The sequence below is a fragment of the Gracilinanus agilis genome, chromosome 4 (assembly GCF_016433145.1).
Source record: "Gracilinanus agilis isolate LMUSP501 chromosome 4, AgileGrace, whole genome shotgun sequence".
Lineage (NCBI taxonomy): Eukaryota > Metazoa > Chordata > Mammalia > Didelphimorphia > Didelphidae > Gracilinanus > Gracilinanus agilis.
This window is the reverse complement of record NC_058133.1, coordinates 394,140,568-394,168,341: the sequence shown is the minus strand read 5'-3', so window position 1 is coordinate 394,168,341 and position 27,774 is coordinate 394,140,568. Positions and strand designations below refer to the sequence as shown.

The 27,774-nt window shown below is 37.7% G+C and overlaps 1 protein-coding gene across 2 annotated transcripts in view; it reads right to left on the bottom strand.

Annotated features, from left to right (window-relative positions):
- Positions 1–27,774, bottom strand: part of PDE7B (phosphodiesterase 7B) — a 295,299-nt gene that overhangs the window by 162,610 nt on the left and 104,915 nt on the right. Inside the window, exon 1 of one of the 2 annotated variants that reach the window (XM_044677055.1) lies at positions 6,437–6,701. The exons of the other annotated variant lie outside the window; for it this stretch is intronic. Coding sequence (XP_044532990.1) covers positions 6,437–6,674 — 238 coding nt within the window. The 5' untranslated portion in view covers positions 6,675–6,701. Of the gene's footprint in view, positions 1–6,436; positions 6,702–27,774 lie in introns of those variants that run through there. 2 annotated transcript variants of the gene reach the window in all.

Genomic DNA, 27,774 nt, shown 5'->3' with positions numbered 1-27,774 from the left:
TATGTGCCGGTCATTGTACTAAGTATAGAAAATACAAGTACAAACAAAAAGAAAGATAGTCCCTGCCCTCAAAGAACCTACAATCAAATAGGGGAACAGAATACATAAAAGGGAGATAAAAATGAGCATGATGGGAAGTTCTGAGAGCCAGAAATGTAGGGAAAGAAGTACCTCATGATAGGGTCCTTGGAAAGAAGTCACTAATGGGAGAAGTGAGCTGGAGTGATATTCCAGGATGTGAAGGTCCCAGGCATTGAGGGAAGTTCTAGTTTGGGAAAGCAGCTGACGCATGGTGGCAGAGTCCAGAGAGAAATGAACTTATTTTCATAAGGTAACATAGGTAGTAGTATGTAGCAAAGCTAGTTATCTTTCTAATCATCATGTTTCCCTACCCATTTGCTCTAATTAAAATGTATCCTTAGTTACCAGCATTTCCTCTACATAAGAAAACTTTCTTATTGGATTTGTTTCTGTTTCCCATTATTTTTCCACTGCAAACATAGAGTTTTGTGGATATTCCCTCCACAGATATAGACCATAACTCCAATATAGATGGCTTGGTAGATGGTCTTTGAAAGCTGCGATGGGTGAAAAATTGAGTACTTTGGGAATGAGCCTTTCTGAATTCCTCTAAGGTGATCCACAGATAACAGACATACAGTCCACCATCTGGTCGAGCTTAGAAGGGTATGTCAGAGATGATGTTCAGCCAGGATGGACTTTGAGAACTTTAAGTCACCACTAACATATAATGAAGAACCAAAGTGGGACATTTAGTCAGTCAGTTGATAAACAATTATTAAGTGCCTACTATGTGCCATGTACTATGCAATTAAAAGAGGAATTCTATTACCTTACTGGTGAAACAAATTTTTGTGGGGCAGTCTGAAAGCATAATACCTTTGGTCACATGGTTTCTAGGGAGCTATGTTTTCATTTCCAAAACTATTTGTAAGTTGGAGATTTTCTACATCCTAGTTATGAATGTCAATTGCCTTGGCTTCTTTTCATCACGAACCTACTGTATTGCTTAAGTAATTAATTCAATTAAAGGCTCAGTGTAGTTCAGTTCGGTTCAATTCAACTCATTTCTCTTTAACCAACTGAGACTAACATCATATTGCTTAACTTATATGGTGCCTTGGAATCAGGAAGACTCAAGTTTAAATTCAGCTTCTGATATTTATTAGCTATATGACCCTGGGCAAGTCACTTACCCTCCTTCTGACTCAGTTTTCTCAACTGTAAAATAGGGATAATAATTGCATCTACCTCCCAGGGTTGTTTTGAGAATGAAAAGACATAATATTTGTTAAGTACTTTGCCAATTCTAAAGCACTAAATAAATGCTAGCTAGTGTTACTAAAAACCATCCTAATTCTAAAAATTGTGATTTTAGTGATTATTTAAGACTATGTCCAACACCATAATAGGGTAAAACAAGAGAAGTATGAGGCACAGTCCTTGCCCTTGGGTTATTTAGCAATGTGGCTGGAGAAATGAGACACACACAAGAAACAATTAGCAAACAATAAATACTTGGCAGCATATAATTAAGTGCTAGGATATGGACTAAGAGTGATGGAGATATTCAGAAAAAAAAGAATTTATGTGTATTCAAAGAATTCAAAGAGAGCTCCATGTAGGGCCTGGGTCCTAAAGGATATACAGGATTCAGAGCAGTAGGGAAAGATTCTAAACAAGATAAACTAAAATAATGATCTAGTAGAATCAGTGCAACTTTGAAAAGTTTATAGTCAGAAATCATTTAGGAACTGAAAACATGAAATTATATATTTCAGTAGTAAGAAGTGGAATTAACTTTAAGAAGCCTCTTTTCATATCATTAATTTTATATGTTACTGTCACTTGCAGAAATTTCACTCAGGTTTTATAGCTTATATATTGTTTTGTATTTAGGATCAAATAACTATTCTAGATAGTTTTGTTTACCTCATTCCCTCAACTTTAAGAAAATGTATTCCTATGAGTAATTTTTTGCCTACTGAGATAATTTTTCCTCATCAGTACAATGCAAATATTGACCTCCTGGGGTTGCTGCGTAGATCAAAGGAGATGTCCTATAGACAGGTACTTTGTTACTATCAAGTGATGTGTGTGTGTGTGTGTGTGTGTGTGTGTGTGTGTGTAGTTTGGGAGGGAGGCTCTGCACCTTGAAAAAAAGAGAAGGACTTTGGAAAGTGAGGTGAGAAGGGACTGCATACCAGGCATTATGAAAAATCAGCATAAAGACAGAAGAAAGAGAGAAAAGACTTGTTTGTAGAGTTTGAGAAGGGGTGTGATGTACGATGATGCTGAGAAGATAGTCATGGTTGTGATGAGCTTTAAAAACTGACCAGGAGTTTATAGTGGATTCTAGTGGCATTAGGGAGCCACAGCAGTTTTCTGAGTAGGGGAGTAACAGTGCTTAGATCTGCATTTAAGGAGAATGACTTTAGTAACAATGTAGGCAGAAAGATCAATTAGGTGACTTGCAACAAACTAGGTGAGAGCTGATGAGGATGTGAGGTAAGTAGAGATAGAGATCACACAAAGATGATGGAGAGAAAGAAACAACAAGATGTGGCTACTTGTTGGATAGGAGGAGCTGATGATAATTTGTGAACCTGGAAACTGGAAGGATGGTTGTGTCTTTGGCAAAAACAGAGAATTTTGGAAGGGGGAAAGAAAATGATATGTTGAGCTGAAATAATAATTTCTAATGAATGTACAGCATTATTAAGTTTTCAAAGCTTTTGGCATATATTACCTCATTTAAGTTGGCACATATTATCTCATTTATGGTGGTGCAATGGATAGATTGCTGGGCCTGGAATCAAGATGACAACTTTGAGTTCAAATATGGCCTCAGATACATCTAGCTATATGATCTAGGATAAGTCACTTAACCCTATTTGCCTCAGTTCCTCATCTGTAAAGTGAGCTAAAGAAGGAAATGGAAAAACACTTCAGTATCTTTGCCAAGAAGACCCCAGTGGATCATGAAGAGTTGGATGTGATTGGAAACAACTGAATAACAACAAGAATCTCAATTAAGTTTCACAACCTCTAGGTACCAGGGGTGTGTTATTACCATTTTACAGATAAGGGAATAAAGGTTTGTCAGGGCTTAATCCATGGGTTAAGATAAGTCCAGAAGATGAATCAGAAAGAACAGAAGATCATAGATATGAAGTATTGGAAGGGACCTTAGAGGTTATTTAGCCCAATTCCAGTCTTTAACAGATGAGGTAATCTAAGCCCAGGAAAAATATGTTTGACTTCCCCAGATCAGTCACATAGGTAGCAGAAAGACCTTTAATTTGAAACTATGTCCAGAACCTGACATCACTTTTTGGTTCCAGGCAGAGTCAGTGTTGCTTACTAGAAAGAGCCATAGTTTTAGAATTGGAAGACCAAGTTGTAAATCTTCAACCCTGCTGCCTTACTAGGTTGCCTTGTGACCTTGGACAAGACCTTGAGTTTCTCCTCTATGAAAGGCAGCAGTAGCCCTAGATGATCTCTAAAATTTCTCCCCACTCTAAAATCTAGGCTCCGTCTCTAGTATTTGGTGATTATACAGTAATATTTCTATCTTATTAACTACAAACAAAAACATTTTGTTTTAGGAAGGTGTCTCTCTAACTGTAAGAAGAGAGGGTGGAGGAAGAGAAACAAATATTTTATGCTTAAATGTCTCTAAGGGTAGATTTGAACTGGTCTCCTCATGGGCAATTCCCCATGGAAATAACAGAAGGTATCCACTCTAGAAACCAAAATGATAGTTATTATGCGTTTATTACGCATTTGTTACATGCCAAGTGCCTTGTGGCAATTTTAAAAAGGACAAAAAACCATCCTTGTCCTCAAAGAGCTTACATTTTAATGTAAATTGTATTCTAATTTACATTCAACATGTAAATAATTAAGCACATACAAGATATATACAGAGAAGGTGGAAAATAATCTCAGAGGGAAGGAATAAACAGCAAGGGTGAGTTGGGGACAGGAAAGGCCTCCAGGAAATAGTAGATTTGACTATTTGATCAAATGATATATTTTTTTATGCACTTGGTACATTGCCTGGCACATAGTAGGTGCTATATAAATGCTTTCCCCCTTCCCTCCCATTCCTTTCCTTTCTTCTTATTTCAGAACATTCCAGAGAAAAGAGAGGTGATGACCAAGATGCATACTGATAAATGAAGCAAGTTTACTTCCACTCAGTGCAGGAAACTTTTCTCTAAATCACCAAAAATTCCTGGAGTTCCCTTTCCTAACTCCTAGACTGTTTTTGTTTTTTAAACTAAGAACTCTACACTCAGAAGTATACTGTATGAGCAATATAAAAATAGATGTATACATAGACACACCAACACTTGCTTGGAGTGGGTTGGTTTTTAAGGTTTTCAAGCTGAACTCAGGTCATCAGTTGGAATAAACCAAGTAAGTGTAAGTTGTCTTAGGTCCTGTGACCTGAGCTCAGTTTCTTGCCTAGGTGGCTTTTTCAATTTTCCTTATGTGCTTGCTTTCACATTAGCTCATTTCTTTTGACCTAAGTCCATCTTCCTGGATCCTTCTACCTCCCATTTGCCACACAAACCTCAAAATCTCATTGGTTTCCTTCTCTTTTCCAACCACTGATTTTTTCATTCATTGCTTACCATAGACTAGCTTCATTAAAAAAAAAGACTTTTCCTTTCTTATATTATTTTCTTTAAGTTTCTTTTAATTTATTGAAGACTCATATGTATCTGGTCATAGAATTATAGAATCAAGGGTCCAGAGCTGGAAGAGACCTTAGAGGCCATTTAGTCCAACTCCCTCATTTTAAAGATGAGAAACTAAGACCAGAGATATTATACATCTATCAAGAAGCAAAATTGGCATTTGAACTCAGATCTTGAGATTCCAGATTTAGGGTTTATGTGTCAACTGAGTTATTAAAAACACAATTTTGGGGAAAAGGTATTATAGAATGAACACTAGGGAACAAGTGTAGGATTAAGGAAATATGGATCCCACACAAGTCCAGATATCTGTTTGAGTCCTGACTCTTACTAGTTTTTTGGTCTTGGGAAAGACATTTCACTCTCTTTGGGCCTCAGTTATTTTCTGTGCAAAATGATGCAGTTGGAGTAGTTGACTTCTAAAGTAATTTATCCTTCTGAAAGTTTGTAAACATTTGCTTCTAACAGATGATATAATAGAAAAAAATACTAAATTGAGAGGCCCTTGTTTCAAATTCTACCTCTGCTACTTAGTACCTGTTTGACCTCAGGCAAATTACTCACTTTTGAGACCTCAGTTCTTTATCTGTACTATGAATGAACGATTGTAAAGTCCCTTGAGATTCTATGACCATTATGATCTCCTACTATACTAGTAGTCCTCCCTGATGTCCATGTCCTCCCTCATGTCCACGCTCCTCTATTCACAACCTCCCATAGCAATACGATGTCCAAATGCTACTGCACAGACAGCACACCTTCTCATTCTTTCTTTCAATCCCAGTCTCACTTTCTTCCACTTGTATGTCTTGAGAATTCACCTAAGGCAAAGAACCTTTCAGTTGGCTTTTGAATTTTCAGTTGATGATATACTGCGGGTCACTTAATTGATTTAAAAAAAAAAACCCTAGCAGGGTTATCATAGTTCCCATTTACTGAAACACTGAGAAGTTCTAAGGGACTGTCCCAAATAGGAAAGGAAAAGATAACATGACAACTTCAACAACCTTCTTTCAAGTAGTTAATTTTCTTCAAACTTCAGCTCAAACATTATCTCCTACATGAGAACTTTCCTGATCCTCCCAGCTACTTTCCAAGGAAATTGACTTTTTAATCTAAACCATTTAGCCAAATATGTACACGTGGTCTTATTTGATAGAATGAAAGTTTATCGAAGGTAGTGGCTGTTTCATTTATGTCTTTGCATCCCCCCACCCCCCACCCCAGCTCCCATTGAGCAGAATGCCCAGTGCATAGTAGGCATTTGTTGATTGGTTGATATTAGCTCTTTTTTTTTTTTTCTGGCTGCACCTGGGGTATCCAAGTGCTGTACTTATTTCCCAAAAGGGGAAGCTAAGGAAAAGAGGATTAGCAACTTGCCCCCAAAGTATGTGGGCTCTGACTAGAATGGAAGCCAATATAAACTACTGTGGTTTTATATAATTATGGGAAAATACATTACTTTTTACATAAAGAACCTCCCAAAACAGTCTAAGAAGGTTCTTTCAGAAAGTCACTTAACTTTCCATACTCTAAAACGCATTCTGAAGGAGAGTTTACAATTGACCACAGGTCTCTACGCTGTACATTTGCTCTTTCTCCCCATCCCACTCCTTTTTCCACCCCAGGCAGATTCCTCTATGGAAGGAACAGAAAAGTTGCCAGATTTATCCTTGTCACCTTTTACCCCACACGATTCAAGTTACCTGAGAAGCTGTTGACAGCATCTTCAGCTTCCAGAAGCCCTCTTTGTTTGGTCCCCTGCAGCTCACTTTTGGATTTCCAAACAAGCTTTACCATCCTGATCATCTCTGGCAGCTCCCAGGTCAGTGGTCCCTGCTGATACTCTGGCCCGCTGCCCATGGAAGAGGGCAGCAGACCTTCCCGTGGAGTCCACCTTCTGCCCAGCTCTGCCGAGTTAAAACAGCGATCTAGCACAGGCATTCTGCCCTGTTCTCCAGAGGTGCTGCTGCTGCTGCCGCCGCTGCAACCAGAAGAGAGCTTCTTCACAGGCACGGGAAAACGAACACAAGGAAAATCATGTCCAGCGGCTGAATGGGGAGGTTTCTCCAGCCCTGCAGGGCAGGCAGCAGCAACTGCCTCTGTAGTCTCTAGACAAACTCTGAGGAGAGACTGCCTCTTCCCAAGGCTTCTCACTGGCTGCTGAGCGATCTGAAACGGTTACTGTACTTCTCCGTCCTTAGAGATAGAATGCATTTCCCTCCTCTCTCCCAGGCGCTGAGTTCACAACACTTAATTAATCCCAGGCTACAGCTGGAATGACAGCAGGGGGAAAAAAGCCACCGAGGTTTAGCATTTGCTCTTCCTCGTTTTCCCTTCTTCATTTACCGATTCTTTCTTTTCTTTTGGATCCTGTCAAAGATTGTCCAAGTTGCTACAGTGGCCCCGAGAATTCCGTGGAAGCGGGGCTTATTTCTCCTTCATCCTCACCCTAGAAGTCTGTTATCTGAGCTCCTCAGGTGAACAGCTGCTGATTTAGTAAAGGGAAAAAACTTCACCAAACCATGCCCTGCAGCCTGAAGGAGTCCTCAACAAACAGAAGGAAGCTTGAACAGTCCAGCCCAACCAGTTCACGGCTGCCTCTCTCCGGATGGCCTGGCAGGGGGCCATCTCTCTCCTTTCCACTAATGACTGCATTATGATGAAGATATTAAGAGAGCCGTTTGAATTTAACCACAGCAACACAATTATATACTGCAACTGTCCCCCACCCCCTTCCATTTCTCCTCCTTACTGTCCCTTGATTCTCAGCAAACCTAAAGGGGTTTTTGACCTATTAGTTAAATCCCTTTGTAACCTCAGCTGCCCTTCAGCTGGAGGGGAATAACACTGATTCACATTCCTAAGCTAACTGTGAAAGAAGTGAATTAGGGAAACACCAAGATCTGCATGCATAAGTCCAATGCTGTTGTGTAATCTGAACAAATAGCTCAGACAGTTCTGGTCCAGTTTTGAAGAAAAGTAAGGACAGTTAAAGGAAAAAGAAAACGATTCTGAAAAAGACCATGGGGCATGTCTGGCAGAAGGGAGAAGGAAGAAGGAAGAAAAGAAGCTGGGGAAAGTAACTTTCCCAGGAGATAGGACCCTGGACTTCAGATTAGTGCCCCCAAACTGTTGGCGCTCCACCTGAGAAAGGTTCATCCAAGGACAATCAAGATGGGTTTAACAATTTTCCTGAAGCTTAAGGATGTAAGTCCTAACCCTGGAAGTCAAAAACCAAAAAAAAAAAAAAAAAAAAAAAAAAAAAGAACACACCTCTGTAGATGATTTGAAAGGCCCTGGACCTAAATGTAAAATGAGGCAGTATTGTTTGGCATTTTTGCCAAACACATGTAGCATGTAGGGTTTATAGGAACATTTTGAACCTGAGGATTCACATGGCCATCCTTTATTTTCCTGTAACATATTACATCTTTCCCTTTACATCCCTGCATTGCAAAATGCTTTATTTTGCTTGGCATTTTCTTTTGCTGATGTACAATCAGTTATTCCTGATCTACATTCCTTTTGGGGCTGGTTTCTCATTTGATCATTTGAGTTTCTTCAGGAGTGGAGAAGGAAATTTAGGGGAGAGGAGGAGGAAGACTGTTGGGAGACTGTGTTTTATTTTTACTCTCTGTCTTTTTAAAGGAGGCTGCTGAAAGCTTCTTTTAATATGTTTTCTTATTATTCTTATTCCTCTCAAACCATGCCTAATAAGTTTGGTTTTTCCACACTAAATTCAGTGACTTGTCCCTTTTTTTCCAGATGGAAAAGTACACTGGCAAACAAATTCTATCTTTCCTCATAGAAGAAGAAGATCCAAATGAGTGTGCTGAAATATAAAAGTATAAACATAGGGAAAAGGCACTTGGTGCCTCCCCTTTGTGAACTTTGTGATCAAAATGTTAATGAAGCACCTCTAATTATTATACCTAAGCATTCTGAATAACCTAAATTTGGAACAGGCAATGATATACTCATAAGAAAAATGTACCTTTTCTCATTTCTTTTTCCAAGCACAGATAAGAAGTATCAAGCAGTACTTTGATGCTTTGATTACTTTTTTTTAAACAACTGTTGGTACTTTTATTTTACTACTTCCATTGAGAAATTAAACCTTTCTAGAAATTAGATTTTAAAAAATTGTTACATAGCCTAATGGAACCTTCATACATATTATCTGGATAGGATCTTAAAACTCATTCCACAGTCTTAAACTTCCCTGATGATACCAATTCAAGGGCTTCTAAGCATCTGGCTGTTTTTATTTTTGTTCAGTTATTTTGCCATAGTCATGAGTATCAGGATATCCTGACCCTTTGAACAAAGGGGTTAAGAACAAAGAAAACAAATATATGATATAATATGTCACACACACTAATGAACTAATACAACTCTCAGGGTAGCAAATTTGTTCAAGAATTGCATTTTCTTTTATCCAAGGTTATATAATTTCCATTGTACTCTTTTTATTGTTTTACACATATCCTCACAACAAACATCTTAGAGAAGTTATAAATTAATAGGTCATTAAAGATGAGTCTTTCCTAGCAGGGTTGAATGTGATGGCTCAGAAAAGAATGAATATTGATTTCAGTTGTTACCCTGAGGAAGAACGAAGCCTGTTTAAAGTTTTGAAAAAATGAAAATATTTGCCCAGTTTTGAGAATTCCCTCCTTATTTTGTGAGGTTCAAGGACAAGACTTTATATAGTCTTCATCCTGGACCAGAGGTTCAAAAATACCACGAGAAAGGTCATTCTCGTGGTATTTCTGGCTCATCTCGAAACAGGAAGTACAGGAAATCTTGCGAGAAAGTCTGGCTCAAGAGATTTTTGGCTCAACTTTTCAGACCCAAGAGATTGGGATGGTTCAAATAAGCTTCAGATAAACAGACTGCATTTCAGCACTTGTCTGAGTCTAATCTTTCGATTTCAGTAAATTTTCTCCTAACTAGTTTCAATGATATTGAAAAGCTGCTATCTTCTAGTTTGTGATGACAGGTTTTAAAAAAAACAACACACAAAACATAGGCAGCTCTTCATTTGTTCGTCATCCCTTTCTAGAAAAGTTTGTATCTGGAAACGTGGGATACAAAGGCCTTGGAGAAAGAAATAAGAGGAGACAAGTTGTATGAGAAACTAATCCCATTATAAAGGAGTCTTCTAATCCATGTGGTTGACTTAATGTCTCCTTCATATTTTGAATTCTGAATTTAAGATGCCATAAGATAATAAGATTTTAGATGGATTACATGTAGAATCTCAAAATAGATTTTTCTTCCCAGATGTCAAAAGTAAATTTGAGCATTGCTTCTGGCTAAGAGTTTTTCCTTTTTCTCCATGTAAAACAAAATAAAATGAAAACTCACGAAGTCCAATGGCACTGGTCCACTGCATATTTATGTCTAACAATATTTGTTTCCTCTAGTGATTACAAAGAACTCAGTCAGTAACGCCAACATGAAAGGGTGCAAGGAAGAAGTAAAAGTCTAGACAATGACAGCTTGGGGAACCTGCTTCCTTGGCAGAATCTCTGAGATTTATTCTGCTTCCATTTTTCAAGTAAGATGCAAGGAGGGATTGTGTCTGCTGTGCTCACTGGTACATCATTAGTTCAACCCCTTGAAAAATAGGCTCTCAAAAATATCATTTGATGATGACAATGATAAGTGCACTGATGTGATGTACCAGCAGCATATCATTCCCACCCCCCACCCCCGGGAACATCAAACTTGTATTTGTTTCTTTTCATCATCTCTCTTTAGATTAAGTACAAGACATTATCAATTTAAGTTAATCAAAAAATTTCTGGGGGCAGCTGGGTGGCTCAGTGGATTGAGAGTTGAGCCTAGAGATGGGAGGTGCCAGGTTCAAATCTGGCCAGAGATACTTCCTAGCTATGTGACCCCCATTGCCTAGCCCCTTACTGCTCTTCTGCCTTGGAACCAATACAGAGTATTGATTCTAAGATGGAAGGTAAGGGTTTAAAAAAATTTTTTTTCCACAGAGCCCCAAACCAAGCATGCTTTCTTCTAGAAACTCAAATATTTATGTCAATTAATAGCTTATCTTTCATAAAACACTTTTAGATTCACAAAGCAACAAGCCTGCTAAGAAGAGAATAATATTATCCTCATTTTACAGGTGAGTGAATAGTAACTGAGGGAGATACCATGATCTGCCTGTGGCTGTCTGGCTAGTAAATGTCAGAGCTGGGATCTGAACCCAGTTCTTTGGCCTCCAGTTTCCTTGTGCTGCCTATTGCCCCACACTGCCTCTTGCAGTGGATTGGTCTAAGGGGCATACAGTGAAGGCACTCAGCCTGGCCAGCTTTTCCTTTCATAGTTGCAGCTCTCATCTCAAAAAAAGTGGGTCTTCCTGTCAGACTGACGTATTCTAAATTGAAGAAGCTCCAACAATCTCCAACATCCTTTTAGAGAAATAGAAACGTAATCACTTTGGCCTTAACTAATCTCAAAGGAGCAAGGCCAGCAAGTAAGCAAGATCACTCCTCACAGATGAGAAAAACCTGCATATTTTTGCAGTCCTGTGAAAATTTGGTGGGGGTTGCGGGTGGGGAAAGAGGGGCATGGAAGAAGGAAGGCAAAAGACAAGGCAACAGAGTCATGTTCTCCATTCACAATAGGTGCCTCTTAAATATTCCCTCTTTTCTTATTCATTCTGAAGTTATACATGAATGGCAGTAGCAGCAGGAATACCAGCAACTGGTTTGGTGCCAGACAGTGGAGGAAGCACCTTACGGGTCTCTTTCCAATATCCTGGAGTTTGCCTGGCCTTCATTAACCCAGTGCTCTGGTTTTCCCTGCATGAAAATCTCTTTCCTTTCCTTGCCCTCAACCTCAAACCCCCCCACCCCCAACTCTAACTTACCCTATTACTTCTCTTTCTTTCTTTAAAAGAAAGAAGCCAGGGTTTTTAGTTGGCATCCAACCTTTCTCCTGGCTCTTAGTTTCTCTGACTAGTGCCAGATCTACTGTCTCCAACAGTTCTCTCACAACAAATCAGTCCAGTAACACAAAGGCTTGGGGGTGGAGGATGGCAGAAAAAAACCCTTAATTTGCTCCACTCTCTTTTATAATTTTGTTCCACTCTATATGTGAATTTCAATCCCTAACCAGCCACATTGCATAGTTCAGTCTGAAATGCTGACATTCTATCCTTCCATCCTTTAGCTTTTTGCAAGTGGTTTCCGAGTTTTCTTTTGATTGTAAGACATCAATGAGGAAATAAGACAAATTTCCTTTTGCCTCTATTTTCCTTCTTTAGTTCTAGCACCTGCTACCTAAATAAAAAAAAATAACTTCTTCCTTTTCCCCATCTCCAGTATACAGAGCTTCTTGTCCATATGAGTGTAAGATGAGGCTGGCAAATCTATCTAGCCCTGATGATATGCTATCCTTTTCTAGGCTCTGAAGGATGAATGTCAATCACCATGTTTCTTCAAGATGGTCTTACTTTTAAAATGTAAGATTTAAATTAATATCAATAACTCCAAGTATTATTTTTATAAAGTTTATTAATAATCACTTGAAGTAGAAGAAATAAAAAAAAATTCTAACTAAAGTAAGACCACGTGTATAAATTCTCTTGCTGGCTCTTAGCCAGCTTCAGTCACCGTGTTCAGGGAAAAAGAGAAAGGGGCAGGGTCACACCAAAACTTTATCCTCTGTCTTCCCACACATAGTGTTTGCATGCAAATGGGATACTAGGTAGACTGTCTTGGGGAGTAAATTCTAGCTACACAATCCCCCCTGTGATTCCACTGGGAGGAGAATATGTTGAAATCTCCCTGATTTACATGCCTAGTCTCTCCAATGAATATTACACATAACCAACTTATATCTCTAAAGATCTCTTATTAGAAGTACATACAATATTGCACTTTATAAGGATAAATTACCTTAATTTGGGGATGAAGAGGAAATAAAAGAGAAAGAAAGCAAAACCTATGTTAGCTGGGTGCATTGACAAAAAGCCAATTAGGGGGCAATCCCCTTTGGCATAAGAGTGTACATTCAAAATGAATGTGTTCGGAGTTTGGGACTTCCAGTTAAGATGGCGGCAGAGTAAGGAGCAGCTGCTCAATCTCTCGTAACCGAAGCATACAGGACTCCTCAAGGGGACATAAAAACGAATCCAGATGAATGAAGGGACCCCACAATAGGGCGCAGCATTGTAGGTATGTGGAATCGGGGCATTTCCACTCTATAAAGGGGTGAAACTGCTCTCACTAAAACGCGAGAGGAAGAAGCCCCTCCCCCACCCCCATGCCACGTACAGCCCAGAGGTCAACGCACAAGAGTGAAAGTAGGATTGGGGCACCCAGTAAATCACTGGCAGCTCCAGGGCTTGTTCCTGAAAGCAGTAAGAACTAGGACTCCAAGAAGCTAAAGAACGCACACGGACTTCCCTGAGCGCTGGCGTGGGTGAAGGCAGTGCCCTAGGCACGGACAAAGATCTCTAGTGCAGGCTTGGACCTCGAGTGGGGACCTGGATCAGACTGGAAAGAGGCTGTGGAAGCAGTGCCCTGAGACTGCTGAAGGAGCCTCAGCCAGAGGGGCAGACCAGGGACAACCAGGAGGCTCGACCCTGAGAACAAGGAGATCTGAGCCCTCCGGAGCACAGACAGCACAGACAGACCCTGAGTGTGAAGACAAAGCTGAGAAGGGGTGGGGCTAACAATGGCAAGCCGAGAACCACAGAAGAAAAAGATTATCAAGAAAAACTCTGGAACACTTGACAACTTTTACACAGAGAAAATCCAGACAACAGAGGAGGACAAACAAGTATCCAAACCTTCCCAAAACAATGAAAACTGGACACAAGCTATGGAAGAGTTCAAAACTGAGATTTTGAAAAAGATGGAAGAGATCTGGCAAGAAAATAACAGTTTAAAAGGCAGAATTTTGCAATTGGAAAGTGAGGCTCAGAAATCAAATGAACTGATAAGCAAATTGAACACCAGAAATGACCAGATTGAAAAGGAAAACCAGTCCCTAAAGGCTAGAATTGAGCAATTAGAAGCCAATGATTAATCAAGACAACAAGAACAAATAAAACAAAGTCAAAAGACTGATAAAATAGAAGGAAACATGAAATATCTCAATGAGAAAGTGACAGACCAAGAAAACCGGTCTAGAAGAGACAATTTGAGAATCATTGGTCTTCCAGAAAAGGCAGAAATTAATAGAAACTTGGACTCCATACTTAAAGAAATTATTCAGCAAAATTGCCCTGAAGTTCTACAACAAGAGGGCAATATAGACATTGAAAGGATCCATAGATCACCCTCTACACTGGACACAGAAAAGTCAATACCAAGGAATATAATAGCCAAATTCAAGAGCTTTCAAGTAAAAGAAAAAAATCTTACAAGAAGCCAGAAAGAGACAATTCAAATATCAAGGAGCACCAATCAGGATCACACAGGATCTGGCAGCCTCCATGCTAAAAGTCTACAAGGCTTGGAATATGATATTCAGAAAGGCAAGAGAGCTGGGCCTTCAGCCACGGATCAACTACCCATTGAAACTGACTATATACTTCCAGGGGAAAGTATGAGCATTCAACAAAATTGAAGATTTCCAAGTATTTGCACAAAAGAGACCAGGACTAAATGGAAAGTTTGATATCCAACCACAAAAATCAAGAGGAACATGAAAAGGTAAATAAGAAATAGAGGGGAAAGAAAGAAAACTCATAATTTTTTAAATTTGACTCTTTAAGGGCTTAAATAAGATCTAATTATCTGTATTCCTATGTGGAGAAATGCTATGTATAATTCTCTGTAGTGAACTCTATTCACTATTATAGCAATCAGAAGAATAACTCATAGGGAGAGGACAGAATACTAAATGGTCTAAGATGATATGGGGGGTTGGAAAGAGGGGGTTGAATAGTAGTGGACACCAAGAGAAACTTGAGTGAATAAGAAAAATAGGATATTCTATTACACACAAAGAGGTCATGGGAAGGGGAGGGGATAAATACTACTATAAGAAGGAGAGGAAGAGAGCATTAAGAAGTAATATTTAAACCTTACTCTCAGTGTAATCAACCTGGAGAGGGAAGAGGAGCTATATTATCCATTGGGATAAAAAAAAATCTATCTAACCCTACTGAGAAAGTCAGAAGGGATAAACTAAAGGGAGCAGGGGAGTGGGGAGGTCAAAAAAGGGAGGGGAGAAGAAGGGTGAGGGAATTCACTAGGCCTTTAAAAATAAAAAGAGGGGAATAACAAGGGAGGGGGGGTAGAAAGGGAAGTTAATCAATGGAGGGGATAAGGGATACCGGCTCAAAGCAAACCACTGGTTTAAAAGAAAATAGTGGAAGAAGAAGGAGTGGGTCCAGGGGAAGATACAAAAATGTCAGTGAATGCACAACTGATAATTATAACTCTGAATGTGAATGGGATGAACTCGCTCATAAAACGGAAGCAAATAGCAGAGTGGATCAGAAACCAAAATCCTACCATATGTTGTCTATAAGAAACACAGATGAGGCGGGTAGACATACACAAGTTTAAGGTTAAGGGCTTGAGCAAAATCTTTTGGGCATCAAATGAGAAAAAGAAGGCAGGAATGGCTATTATGATTTTTGACAAAGCCAAAGTAAAAATAGATATGATTAAAAAAGACAGGGAAGGTCATTACATCCTGATTAGAGGCAGTATAAACAATGAGGAAATAACACTGCTCAATATGTATGCACCAAGTGACATAGCACCCAAATTCATAAAGGAGAAACTGGCAGAGCTCAAGAAGGAAATAGATAGTAAAACCATAATAGTGGGAGATCTAAATATTCCTCTTTCAAATCTAGATAAATCAAACCAAAAAATAAATAAGAAAGAGGTAAGAGAGGTGAATGAAGTTCTAGAAAAATTAGATTTAATTGATATGTGGAGAAAAATAAATAGGGACAAAAAGGAATACACTTTCTTTTCAGCTGCACATGGTACATTCACAAAGACTGACCATGTAATAGGGCACAGAATCATAGCAAACAAATGCAAAAGAGCAGAAATAATAAATGTAACCTTCTCAGATCTGTAGTATACAGAATTGGGGTCATATAGTTTTTTCTAGCTTTGGCTGAGTTCCAAAAGCTGTTAGGCTTTTGGAATCTTGAGAAAGGGGCAGTTGGCTGGATCTTCCGTGGAGGGAGGTTGTGAATCAGCTGAGCTGCTTGGATCACCTAGCTTTAATATTGAAATTTAGCCTAGCTTTGATATATTTACTTAAGAAATTATTATTTAGATAAACCCTTTATATCTTCCTTTCCTAATACCACCCCTGCTTTCCCTCCCTTATCTTATATGTTTGTGGAGTTAATAAGGAGAGTAATTAGAGAGGAGTTAAATCTGTGAAGAGTTACCTAATTGACAGCATTAGTTATAGTTAGACAGTCATCATTTATTACCTTTAGATAGCCATAGCATTTTGTAAAGCTGAGTTTAAAAAGGCAGGTCCTTACTCAGAATCCATTTTTACTTCCCTTCTCCCACCTGAGGTTCCTGAGACAACTGATAGGGCTTTCCTTTGATCCACTTTCCTAACAAACATCCTTCAAACAAAATAAACCCTTTTGTGTTTCAATAGCCCTATTAGTGTAATTTATCTGTTAGTTATTAAGAGGGAAGAAGAGAGAAAGAGACAACATACTCTGGGCTTAGAGGGAAGCTGGGGCATCCATCTTGAAGGAAGGTGTTGCTTCAAAACAGGTCCCTTCCTGTGAAATTAACTAAATAAAGCCTGTTTGTTAATTTCAGTCTAGTCTATTTCCCTCAGCTTGTGTTTGAGTCTAAGTCCCAGTCTGTAAGCCTGCTGTGTTTGTCTGTTTAGTTTAATTTCTTCTCCCAAAAGATCTCTGTTTCCCTTCTGTGTTATACTCCTGACTTCAGTCCTATTATACCCTGAATCTCCTTTAATCCCAGCCTACCTGTAACCGAGATTACCCACTTAGCAAGTCTCCAACATCCTCCTTTCAAACTTCCTTATACCCCACCTTTCCTCAAATTACCCACATAACAGATCATAATGCAATAAAAAAATAATAATTAGTAAGGGCACCTGGATAGGCAAATCAAAAAAACAATTGGAAATTAAATAATATGATTCTCTAAAACCAATTTGTCAAAGAAGAAATCATAGAAACAATCAACAATTTCATTGAAGAGAATGACAATGATGAGACATCCTACCAAACTCTGTGGGATGCAGCCAAGGCAGTACTTAGGGGGAAATTTATATCCTTGAGTACATATATTAACAAATTAAGGAGGGCAGAGATCAATGAATTGGGCATGCAACTCAAAAAATTAGAAAGCGAGCAAATTAAAAACCCCCAGATGAAAACTAAATTAGAAATACTAAAAATTAAGGGAGAAATTAATAAAATTGAAAGTAAAAGAACTATTGAATTAATAAATAAGACTAGAAGCTGGTATTTTGAAAAAACAGATAAAGTAGACAAAGCACTGGTCAATCTAATAAAAAAAAGGAAAGAAGAAAACCAAATTGACAGTATTAAAGATGAAAAGGGAGACCTCACCTCTAATGAAGGGGAAATTAAGGCAATCATTTAAAACTATTTCACCCAATTATATGGCAACTAATATAACAATTTAGGAGATATGGACGAATATTTACAAAAATATAAATTGCCTAGATTAACAGCAGAAGAAATAGAATACCTAAATAATCCCATATCAGAAAAAGAAATTGAACAAGCCATCAAAGAACTCCCTAAGAAAAAATCGCCAGGACCTGATGGATTCACAAGTGAATTCTATCAGACATTCAAAGAGCAACTAATCCCAATACTATACAAATTATTTGATATGATAAGCAAAGAAGGAGTCCTACCAAATTCCTTTTATGACACAAATATGGTACTGATTCCAAAGCCAGGTAGACCAAAAACAGAGAAAGAAAACTATAGACCAATCTCCCTAATGAACATAGATGCAAAAATCTTAAATAGAATATTAGCAAAGAGATTCCAGCAAGTAATTAAGAAGATCATCCACCATGATCAGGTGGGATTTATACCAGGAATGCAAAGTTGGTTCAACATTAGGAAAACCATCCACATAATTGACCACATCAACAGTCTAACAAACAAAAATCACATGATTATCTCAATAGATGCTGAAAAAGCCTTTGAGAAAATACAGCATCCATTTCTATTGAAAACACTGGAAAGTATAGGAATAGATGGACATTGCCTAAAAATAATAAACAGTATATACCTAAAACCATCAACAAGCATTATATGCAATGGGGATAAATTAGAAGCCTTCCCAATAAGATCAGGAGTGAAACAAGGATGCCCATTATCACCTCTATTATTCAACATAGTACTAGAAACACTAGCAGTAGCAATTAGAGAAGAAAAAGAAATTGAAGGTATCAAAATAGGCAATAAGGAGACTAAGCTATCACTCTTTGCAGATGATATGATGGTATACTTAAAAAATCCTAGAGAATCAACTAAGAAGCTGGTAGAAATAATCAACAACTTTAGCAAAGTTGCAGGATACAAAATAAATGCACATAAATCATCAGCATTTCTATATATTTCCAACACATCACAGCAGTAAGAGGTAGAAAGAGAAATACCATTTAAAATCACCCTAGACAATATAAAATACTTGGGAATCTATCTACCTAAACAAACACAGCAATTATATGAAAACAACTACAAAACACTTTCCAAACAAATAAAACTGGACCTCAACAATTGGAAAGCCATTGATTGCTCATGGGTAGGACGAGCTAACATAATAAAAATGACCATCCTACCCAAATTAATATACCTATTTAGCACCATACCTATCAAACTACCAAAAAACTTCTTTACTGAATTAGGAAAAACTATAACAAATTTCATTTGGAATAACAAAAGATCAAGAATATCAAGAAAAATAATGAAAAAAATGTGAAGGAAGGGGGCCTAGCAGTACCAGATATTAAACTATACTATAAAGCAGCAGTCATTAAAACAATATGGTACTGGCTAAGAGATAGAAGGGAGGATCAGTGGAATAGACTTGGGGTTAATGACATCAGCAAGACAGTGTTTGATAAACCCAAAGAGCCCAACTTTTGGGACATGAATCCACTATTTGACAAAAACTGCTGGGAAATTTGGAAAACAATATGGGAGAGATTAGGTTTAGAGCAACATCTTACACCCTACACCAAGATAAATTCAGAATGGGTAAATGACTTGAATAAAAAGAGGGAAACTATAAATGAGTTAAGTGAACACAAAATAGTATACCTGTCAGATCTCTGGGAAAGGAAAGATTTTAAAACCAAGCAAGAGTTAGAGAAAATTACAAAATGTAAATTAAATGATTTTGATTATATTAAGCTAAAAAGCTTTTGTACAAACAAAAACAATGTAGTCAAAATCAGAAGGGAAACAACAAATTGGGAAAAAATCTTATAACGAAAAACTCTGACAGGGGTCTAATTACTCAAATATACAAGGAGTTAAATCAATTATATAAAAAATCAAGCCATTCCCCAATTGATAAATGGGCAAGAGACATGAATAGGCAATTTTCAGGTAAAGAAATCAAAAGTATCAATAAGCACATGAGAGTGTTCTAAATCTCTAATAATTAGAGAAATGCAAATCAAAACAACTCTGAGGTATCACACACTCCTCAGGCTGGTATCTAAACTCCTTTATAGTCTGACTTTACATCCCTTCCCCCACCTATCTAGCCTTTTGAAAAACAGTAATCCCCTTCATGACTCCACTCCAGTCAAACTGGTATACTTGCTGCTATACCCTAAACTCAGCATTCCTTCTCTTTACTCAGGGCATTTGGACACCCTGCATCTGATGCCCAGAACACATTCCTTTCTCACCTCCTTGAGGGCAGTGGCTATTTCATTTTTGTTTTTGTGTTGGGAGAGTCCAGCACAGTGTGTAAATGTTTGTTGATTTGATTTGGAGAACTATAACTAAAGGCTGAAGCTTGAATTTTCATATTGAGGATTGTTAATTATACTCTTGACAATATGTTCCTGTGCTTTAATTATGTTTATGATTCCCTGATGGGTAACTTGAGTTTCCTTCACTATAACCATTACTTCTCATTCGGTTCACAGTGACAAATGGGGATATTTGGTTTCTGAGGTCTATATAATGTCTTCTACATATTTTGAGGCAGTGATCATGTCTCCCTGGGCCTTTTACTGTCATTATTTCACCAGACTGAACATGAATAGTTCTCTTAATCTTTTTATTGGAGATCTTATTGTTTAACCCATTTTTATCACTTGAATTTCCCTTCCTTCCCTTAATTTGTCAATTCCCATCTTAGAAATATGGAGTATCGAACTGAATTTAATGCTCAAAGAGGCTTAAATAAGTCTGAAATTTGTGTTTGTTTTTTTTCTTGAAAAGGTGACTTGTGACTCCCGGAAGCTGCTTAGATTCAGACTTGGCTAAGATTACTCAAGATTAGAGGAGAACGTACCTAGGCCACGTCACTGAAATACTGGGAATGGTATGAGAAATTTCTTTCAGCCTTAATATTATAAAAATTAAATGAAGTTACTAATAAGATAAAGACTGTCCATATGAACTACCAGAAAATAAATGAAAAGTAAATATGCGTTCCCGGTTCTTTCAAATGATTGCCAGTCCTTTCGTTATTCTAGTTACTTTCCTTTGGGCACATTATAGTTAGCCAGTGTCCTTAAGATGTGGAATTTGGGAACTGAACCCAGGACCAAAGCAGAATACAAGGGTACTTCTTTCATTATAGACATTATGTCTTTATTTTTGAAGCCTAAGATTGAGCACACTATTGACTCACATTGAACTTGAAATCCACCAAAACTCCTAAATCTTAAAAAAATATACTGAAGTCTAACCAAGCCTCTCTGATTCCATACTTGTGAAGTCGATGTAACTTGAGCATGATTTATTTTGGGTACTATTATTTCACTGGCATAGGGAATATCCCACAAGTAAATTCTCATTAAAAGTGTGGAGCAGTACTGAATCTTTATTTTTTAAGCCCCTACCTTCTGTTTTAGAATTATACTAAGTATTGGTTCTAAGGCAGAAGACTAGTAAGGGTTAGGCAATGGAGGTTAAGTGACTTGCCCAGGGTGACACCACTAGAAAATGTCTCAGGCCAGATTTCAACCCAGGAACTTCCATTTTCAGGTCTGGCTCTCTACCCACTGAGCCACCTGGCTGCCCTTGCACTGACTCTAAAACTTGGAATTTTATAGAATTTCTTGAGAGTATAGAGAGAAAAAAACAGATTTTTCAGGATTAAGTAGCCAGTATGTGTTGGGGCCAGGTCTCTATGCGATATGTAACTATGCTTCTCTAAGTATAATTAATTTCTATTCAGTGTCACTTCTTTACATTTAACCCATCATTTTAGCTTGTGGAGAACTTTTGGAATTTTGAGACTTTTGTTAAATAGGACAGCTCTTTCTCCTATAGTTCTTGCCTGCAAAGAATTTATAGGTAGGGATAGTAACAGTAAGTATAATACATACTTGATATCTATACAATATTAAAGGTACATGCATTTAAAAGACCCCAAACAAAGTTATATAGGGGAAGCAAGAGGTTACATTGGGGTTGGGCTATAGAAGACGGATAAGAATTCATCAGGTGAAGAGAAGGAAGAAGAGTAACAATCTGAGCAAAGTCAGAAGGGAAGGAAATTTTCAGGTGGACAGTCTGGTAATACATTGTGGGCATGGTAAGGAAGGGAAAAAGCATTTATATAGTAGCGATTATATTCCAGGCTTTAAATTCTTTCCAAATATTATCTCATTTGATTCTCACAACAACCCTACAAGGTAGGTACTGTTGTTGGCCCCATTTTACAGTTGAAGAAACTGAGTCCAACAGAGGTTAAATGACTTGTCCAAAGCCATGTAACTGGTAATTGTTTGAGACTGGATATGAACTTGGGTCTTCCAGATTCTAGGTCCGAGTGCTCTAACCACTGAACAATATGGTTGCTTACTTAATTTAGTGGCATAGAGTATTTGGAGCTGAGTAATACAAAATAAAGGGCAGATAGATGTGCCTGGAGTTAGAAAGACCTGGGTTCAAATTTGAGCCTCAGATACCTACTAGCTGTGTAAAGCTGAGGAAATCAAACAAAGAGTTAGGCATGATTGAAAATGATTGAACAACAACAAATATGAAATGTCTATGAAAAGTAGTAGTATGTGTGAAAGATAATCTTGCTCCTTTTCTTTTACCTTCTTTTCCTTTATTAAGGAATCTTTATCAAAAATTATTTTTTATTCAAAAAAATAATTCTAGAGCAGCTAGATGGGTAAATTCTAGAGAACCAGGACTAGAGAGGAGACGTCCTGGGTTCGAATCTAGCCTCAGACACTTCCTAGCTCTGAGAATCTCTGGGCAAATCACTTAACCTTCATTGCCTAGACCAGTGATTCCCAAAGTGGGCGCCACCGCCCCCTGGTGGGTGCTGCAGTGATCCAGTAGGGCAGTGATGGCCACAGGTGCATTTTATGAAAAAGGTAGAAACATTAATACATAGATCTTTCCCATTAATTGCTATTAAAATAAAAAATTAATTTCCAGGGGACTAAGTAATACTTTTTCTGGAAAGGAGGCGGTAGGCCAAAAAAGTTTAGGAACCACTGGCCTAGACCTTATCACTCTTCTGACTTGGAGTCTATACTTAATGTTCATTCTAAGACAAAGGATAAGGGTTTAAAAATTATTCCCTGAAAGCTAATAATGATATAAGTAATAATTATGAAATTGTTACAAATGACACCACAAAACAAGGAAGAGATGGCTTCCACAAGAAGCATCTCTTCAACTTCTCCAATATCATCTATGAATATTTTTAGTAAAGAGTTGAGAAAGCCCCATCTTTAAGGATAGGTACTTTGGAATCTTCAGAGCAGAAAAGCCAAAGTTTCTAAGGAGAATACTCTGCTTAAGAAATAGGTACACTCTATTTTTCAGCAAAGAGGTAAAGACAGGGGCTAAAGGTCCATGCTGGGTGTACAGGGATGGGGAGCATTCATAACTCGGAGTTACTCTGTGGGTTTTACTTCTGCCTTCATACCTTTGATTTTGCTTTCATGTTAAGGAGAATGTCAAGCCCAAGCCACTCTGGTGAATAAATATTTATGGTGTGGTCTCAGAAGCCTACTGACTAGATGGACAGCTTTGTAAGACTCTATCCACACCAAAGTTTTCTCTCATACACACATACATACACAAACATGTAAACACACACATACAAACACAAATTAGTTAAGCCAATTTCTCCCTACCCTGCCTTCCTTTAGCAATATTTTGTTGAGCTCTTGCTGCTAATTTCAGAGAGGGCAGAATTACAGACGCAATCCCGTCTCTTTGATCTCCATCACTGGGAACATTGCCAACCAAGACCAGTTCCTTCATTTAATTTATTAAAGAGCTGTGTGAATTGGGCTGTGGATGAAGGCAGGCAATCTTTCCCACCATAAGATTCCAGGCAGTAACAGAATGAATGGCATCCAGATGGTTCCATATAGATAGAAGCATGGAAAGGAATAAAGGGATCATTCATGGAAGGAAGACCATATTAGGTGGCCCAGTGGTGATGCTGAGTAATAGAAATGTGCTTCCATGTCACAGCCTTGCTGAAAAAAAAATCAGTTGGGAAAACCAATTATAATCATTACCCGTTATCAGGTAAAGCCTAGAATTCATGCAGCTGTAGACTTTGGATTCTGCAGGAAAGGACTGCCCTGTTTGGGAGGTGGTTAGAATAAACTAGAGAAGAAAGAGTAAGAAAAAGCATGAGGCTGGAATGGCAGCAACTTTAGATGATTAAAAATTTGCACTGCTAACTAAACAAAGATGCCCAGAATAAATGAAAGCATCTGTACTTAATTGGAAACATGGGGTTTCTGCTATCTTTTTTTCCATAGTATTTTTCTGGTTCCTATAAGGCCATGGGCCTATAAGGCTATAAGGTGATGTATAAAACCCTATTTACCTGATACCCCATAGTAATACTAATGTGTAAAGAAAGGAAAAAGCTAAAAAGTTCAAATTATATGGTGAAAAAATTCACACGTCGCAAACCTGGATTCTCTTGAATATCATTTTAAAAATAATATTTTATTTACTCCCAAATACATGTAAAAACAATTTTTAACACTTGTTTTCTTTAAAAATTTGAACTCCAAATTCTCTCCCTCCTTCCCATTCTCCTTCCCTCAGTCCCTTTCACACCTCTCCCTCTCTGAGATGGTAAACAATCTGATATAGATTTTACATGTGCAATCATGTAAAAACATTTTCCATATTAGTCTTTTTGGGAAAGAAGAAGAAGAAGAAGAAGAAGAAGAAGAAGAAGAAGAAGAAGAAGAAGAAGAAGAAGAAAGTGAGATATAGTCTGTTTCACTTTCTTTTCATCAGTTCTTTCTCAGAGGGCAGATGATATTTTCCATCATGAATCTCTGGGATTGTTTTGGATCATTGCAATACTGAGAATAACTTGATCATTCCCAGCTGTTCATCAAAAATATAACTGTTTCTGTGTACATTGTTTTTTTCTGGTTCTGCTCACTTCACTTTGCATCAGTTCATATAAGTCTTTCCAAATTTTTCCAAAATCATACTGCTTGTTTTTTCTTATAGTATAATACTTATTTTATACATGGTAAATATAATATAGTATATTTCTATAGCACAATAGCATTCCATGAAAATTATATACAATTGACAACCCTTCAGTTTCCAGTTCATTACCCTCACAAAAAGACTGCAATAAATGTTTTTGTACACATAATTCCACCCCCCCTTTTATCTCTGGGATACAGACCTAGTAGTGATATTGTTAGACCAAAGGGTATGCACAGTGTTAGAGCTCTTTGGGCACAGTTCCAGATTGCTTTCCTTAATAGTTGGATCAGATCACAATTCCACAAACATTAGTGTCTCAGTTTCCCCACATCACCTCTAACACTTATAATTTTCCTTTTCTGTAATATTAGCTAATTTGATAGGTGAGAATCATTATCCTCTCTGTTATCACAGGGAAGGGGAGGCTGAAGAATAACACAGAATTTCCTAGGTTGTCTGGTTCAGTAGACATTTGAATAGGAAAAGGAATTCCTTCCATCATTGTTGTGTTCAGTAATTTTGGTTGTATCCAAATATCCATAACACTATATGGGCTGGGTTTTTTTTGGCAAAGATTCTGGAGTGGTTTGCCATTTCTTTCTCCAGCTCATTTTACAGGTGAGGAAACTGAGGTAAATAGGATGAAGAGACTTGTCTAGGGTGACACATCTAATAAGTGTCTGTGATTGGATTTGAAATTAGGACCTCCTGACTCTAGCTCTGGTGCTCTATGTATACATCTATATTTACACACACACACACACACACACACACACACACTATTACTTTGTTTGCAAAATGCTTAATGTGTTATCTCATTTAATCTATATTCAGATCATTACTAAATTTTGAAGTTTTCCTATAAACATTTCTATATTTAGTGTTTTTCTCTTCATGCTTAATTTCCCTTTCATTCAGTATAATTCAGCAAACATTTATTAAGCATATGTAACAGTCTGTACTGGGCATTGGGTGATACAAAGTGAAAATAAGACAGGCTCTCCCTTGTAGTATAATAAGGGAGATACAATACACACAAGAATAACCATAACATAAACTGAAACAGAAGTGTTTAAGAAAGGTACGAATATAATGAATATAATGCTAATCAAAATGCGTAGTTGCTGAATTTGTTTTCTGCTTTTCTGAAAAAAGGCAATTTGGTTGGATGGAACCAGTCTTGGTTTTAGATCAGGAAGACATAGGTTCACATGTATCTGACACTTGCTACTACCAAATCTCTTGCAAGTTATTTAATTTTTCTGAGTTTCATTTCTTCAGTTTTAAAATAGGGATAATTATACCTGCCATATCTCCCTCACAGGTTTGTGAAGGTAAAATGACAGAAAGCAAGTTAAAGCACTTTGTAAACAACAAAAGAAGGAAACAAGTAATTAAGTACCTACTCTATGCCTGGGATTGTACCAAGCACTTTAGAACAATCTCAATTTGTCCTCAAAACAACACTGGGAGGTAGGTGCTATTCCCATTTTACAATTGAGGAAGCCGAGGCAGAGTGAGGTTAAATGACTTGCCCAAAGACACACAGCTAAGAAGGACCTGAAGACAGATTTGAACTCAAGTTCTCCTGTCTGTGGGTCCAGTTCTCTCTTTACAGTACTACCTACCTAGTTGCCTCTAAGGACTTTAAAGATGAATTTTCTCTTGCAATATTGATTATTTATATTAACTTCTTGTTAAATTTTAACCTAATATCTATGTTATATGTGAATAATAAATATATAAATTAATGTGTTATACTATGTAATACATATAGTCAAGCACATTCATACATTCAACTTTTGTGACTTTAAACACAAATGTGCACACAAATGTGTGATTTTATTAGTAGACTCATTTTCACTTTCACATGGTCAACTGTACACATTTCCTGCAATGAAAAGAAGAGAAAAAATGAGAGGTGTGATGTGCACAAGTGTGTGGAGGGGATGGTACCCTACTAGGCTCTTCACTGGTCGTCTTCATCTCACTGTTATAAAGATCTCCCCATGTATTCATTGTGTATTTTCATTGTTTGCCTTTAAAACTCAAATTTTATGTTACGATCATTCCCTTAAAATTAGTACAAGTCCTTTGGATGCTAAGCCCAAGTGGGCAAAGTTAATGATGAGTTTTAGTGAGAAAATAAAGGTTTTAGACAAACTTCATGCTTTAATTCCACAGCGACTGTCTGTCATAAATTTGGTGTTATTCAATCAGTTATTCGTTATGCATTACAACATCCTTACATTGTCATCGGACATAGTGGAAGGTAAGATTCAAGTTAAAAAGACCACAGAATTCTAGGGAATGACTAATGAAAGAATATGTTTTGTCAGTTTTATTTTGTGTATTTCATTTTATGGATTATTTCATTGTTATGGTGTTAGCAAAAGTGTATTTTTTCAGAATGAATGCTTTTTAAAAAAAAGAATTATTTGTAGTTTTTGGTGGTCAGGGAAATCTAACCTCCAATTTCCCATAGATTCAATGTATTACCATTCACATTTTTTACTTTCATGCCATTTCTAGCAAGGTTTCCCCTGCAAGAATTGAGGATTGACTGTGTTTTATAACACTATAATAACAAATAATGTATAAACTCTCTCTCTCTCTCTCTCTCTCTCTCTCTCTCTCTCTCTCTCTCTCTTGTTCTCACTCCCTCTTTCTTTCTTTCTCTCACTCACTTTCTCTCTATCTGTCTCTGTCTCTCTTACACACCACACACACACACACACACACACACACACACACACACACACACTTCAGATATCACCTAGTTCAGTCTTTTTTGTTTTCAAACCCTTACCTTCTGTCTAGGAGTCAATACTGTGTATTGGCTCCAAGGCAGAAGAGTGGTAAGGGTAGGCAATGGGGGTCAAGTGACTTGCCCAGGGGCACACACCTGGGAAGTGTCTGAGGTCAGATTTGAACCTAGGACCTCCTGTCTCTAGGCCTGACTCTCAATCCACTGAGCTACCCAGCTGCCCCCAAATCTTTTTTTGAACATGAGAAAACTCCTTAGAACTGTACAGTACCAAGGCAATAAAATCCTTAATAAACATGTGCTTATGCTGCCTCAGTTTTACATTTTCATTCTCAGAAATCTAATTAGGGAGCCTTCCCTTTACTTTGATGATGTCACTTTAAAAAATGGGTTGAGTAAGGTACTTAAAGAAGAGGAGAGATGTTTCCAAGTTCTTTAATTAATGAAACGGATTCTAAGTCATTTCTGTTAGTCTATATCAGCTTTGGTAAAGTATTGGCACAGGGGGAGCTGCTCAATTCTCCCCTCTTTCCAGTGCTAGAGGACATTTTTTGCATGCTCCACCATTCTGTCTAGCCCAAAGGTAGCACTTT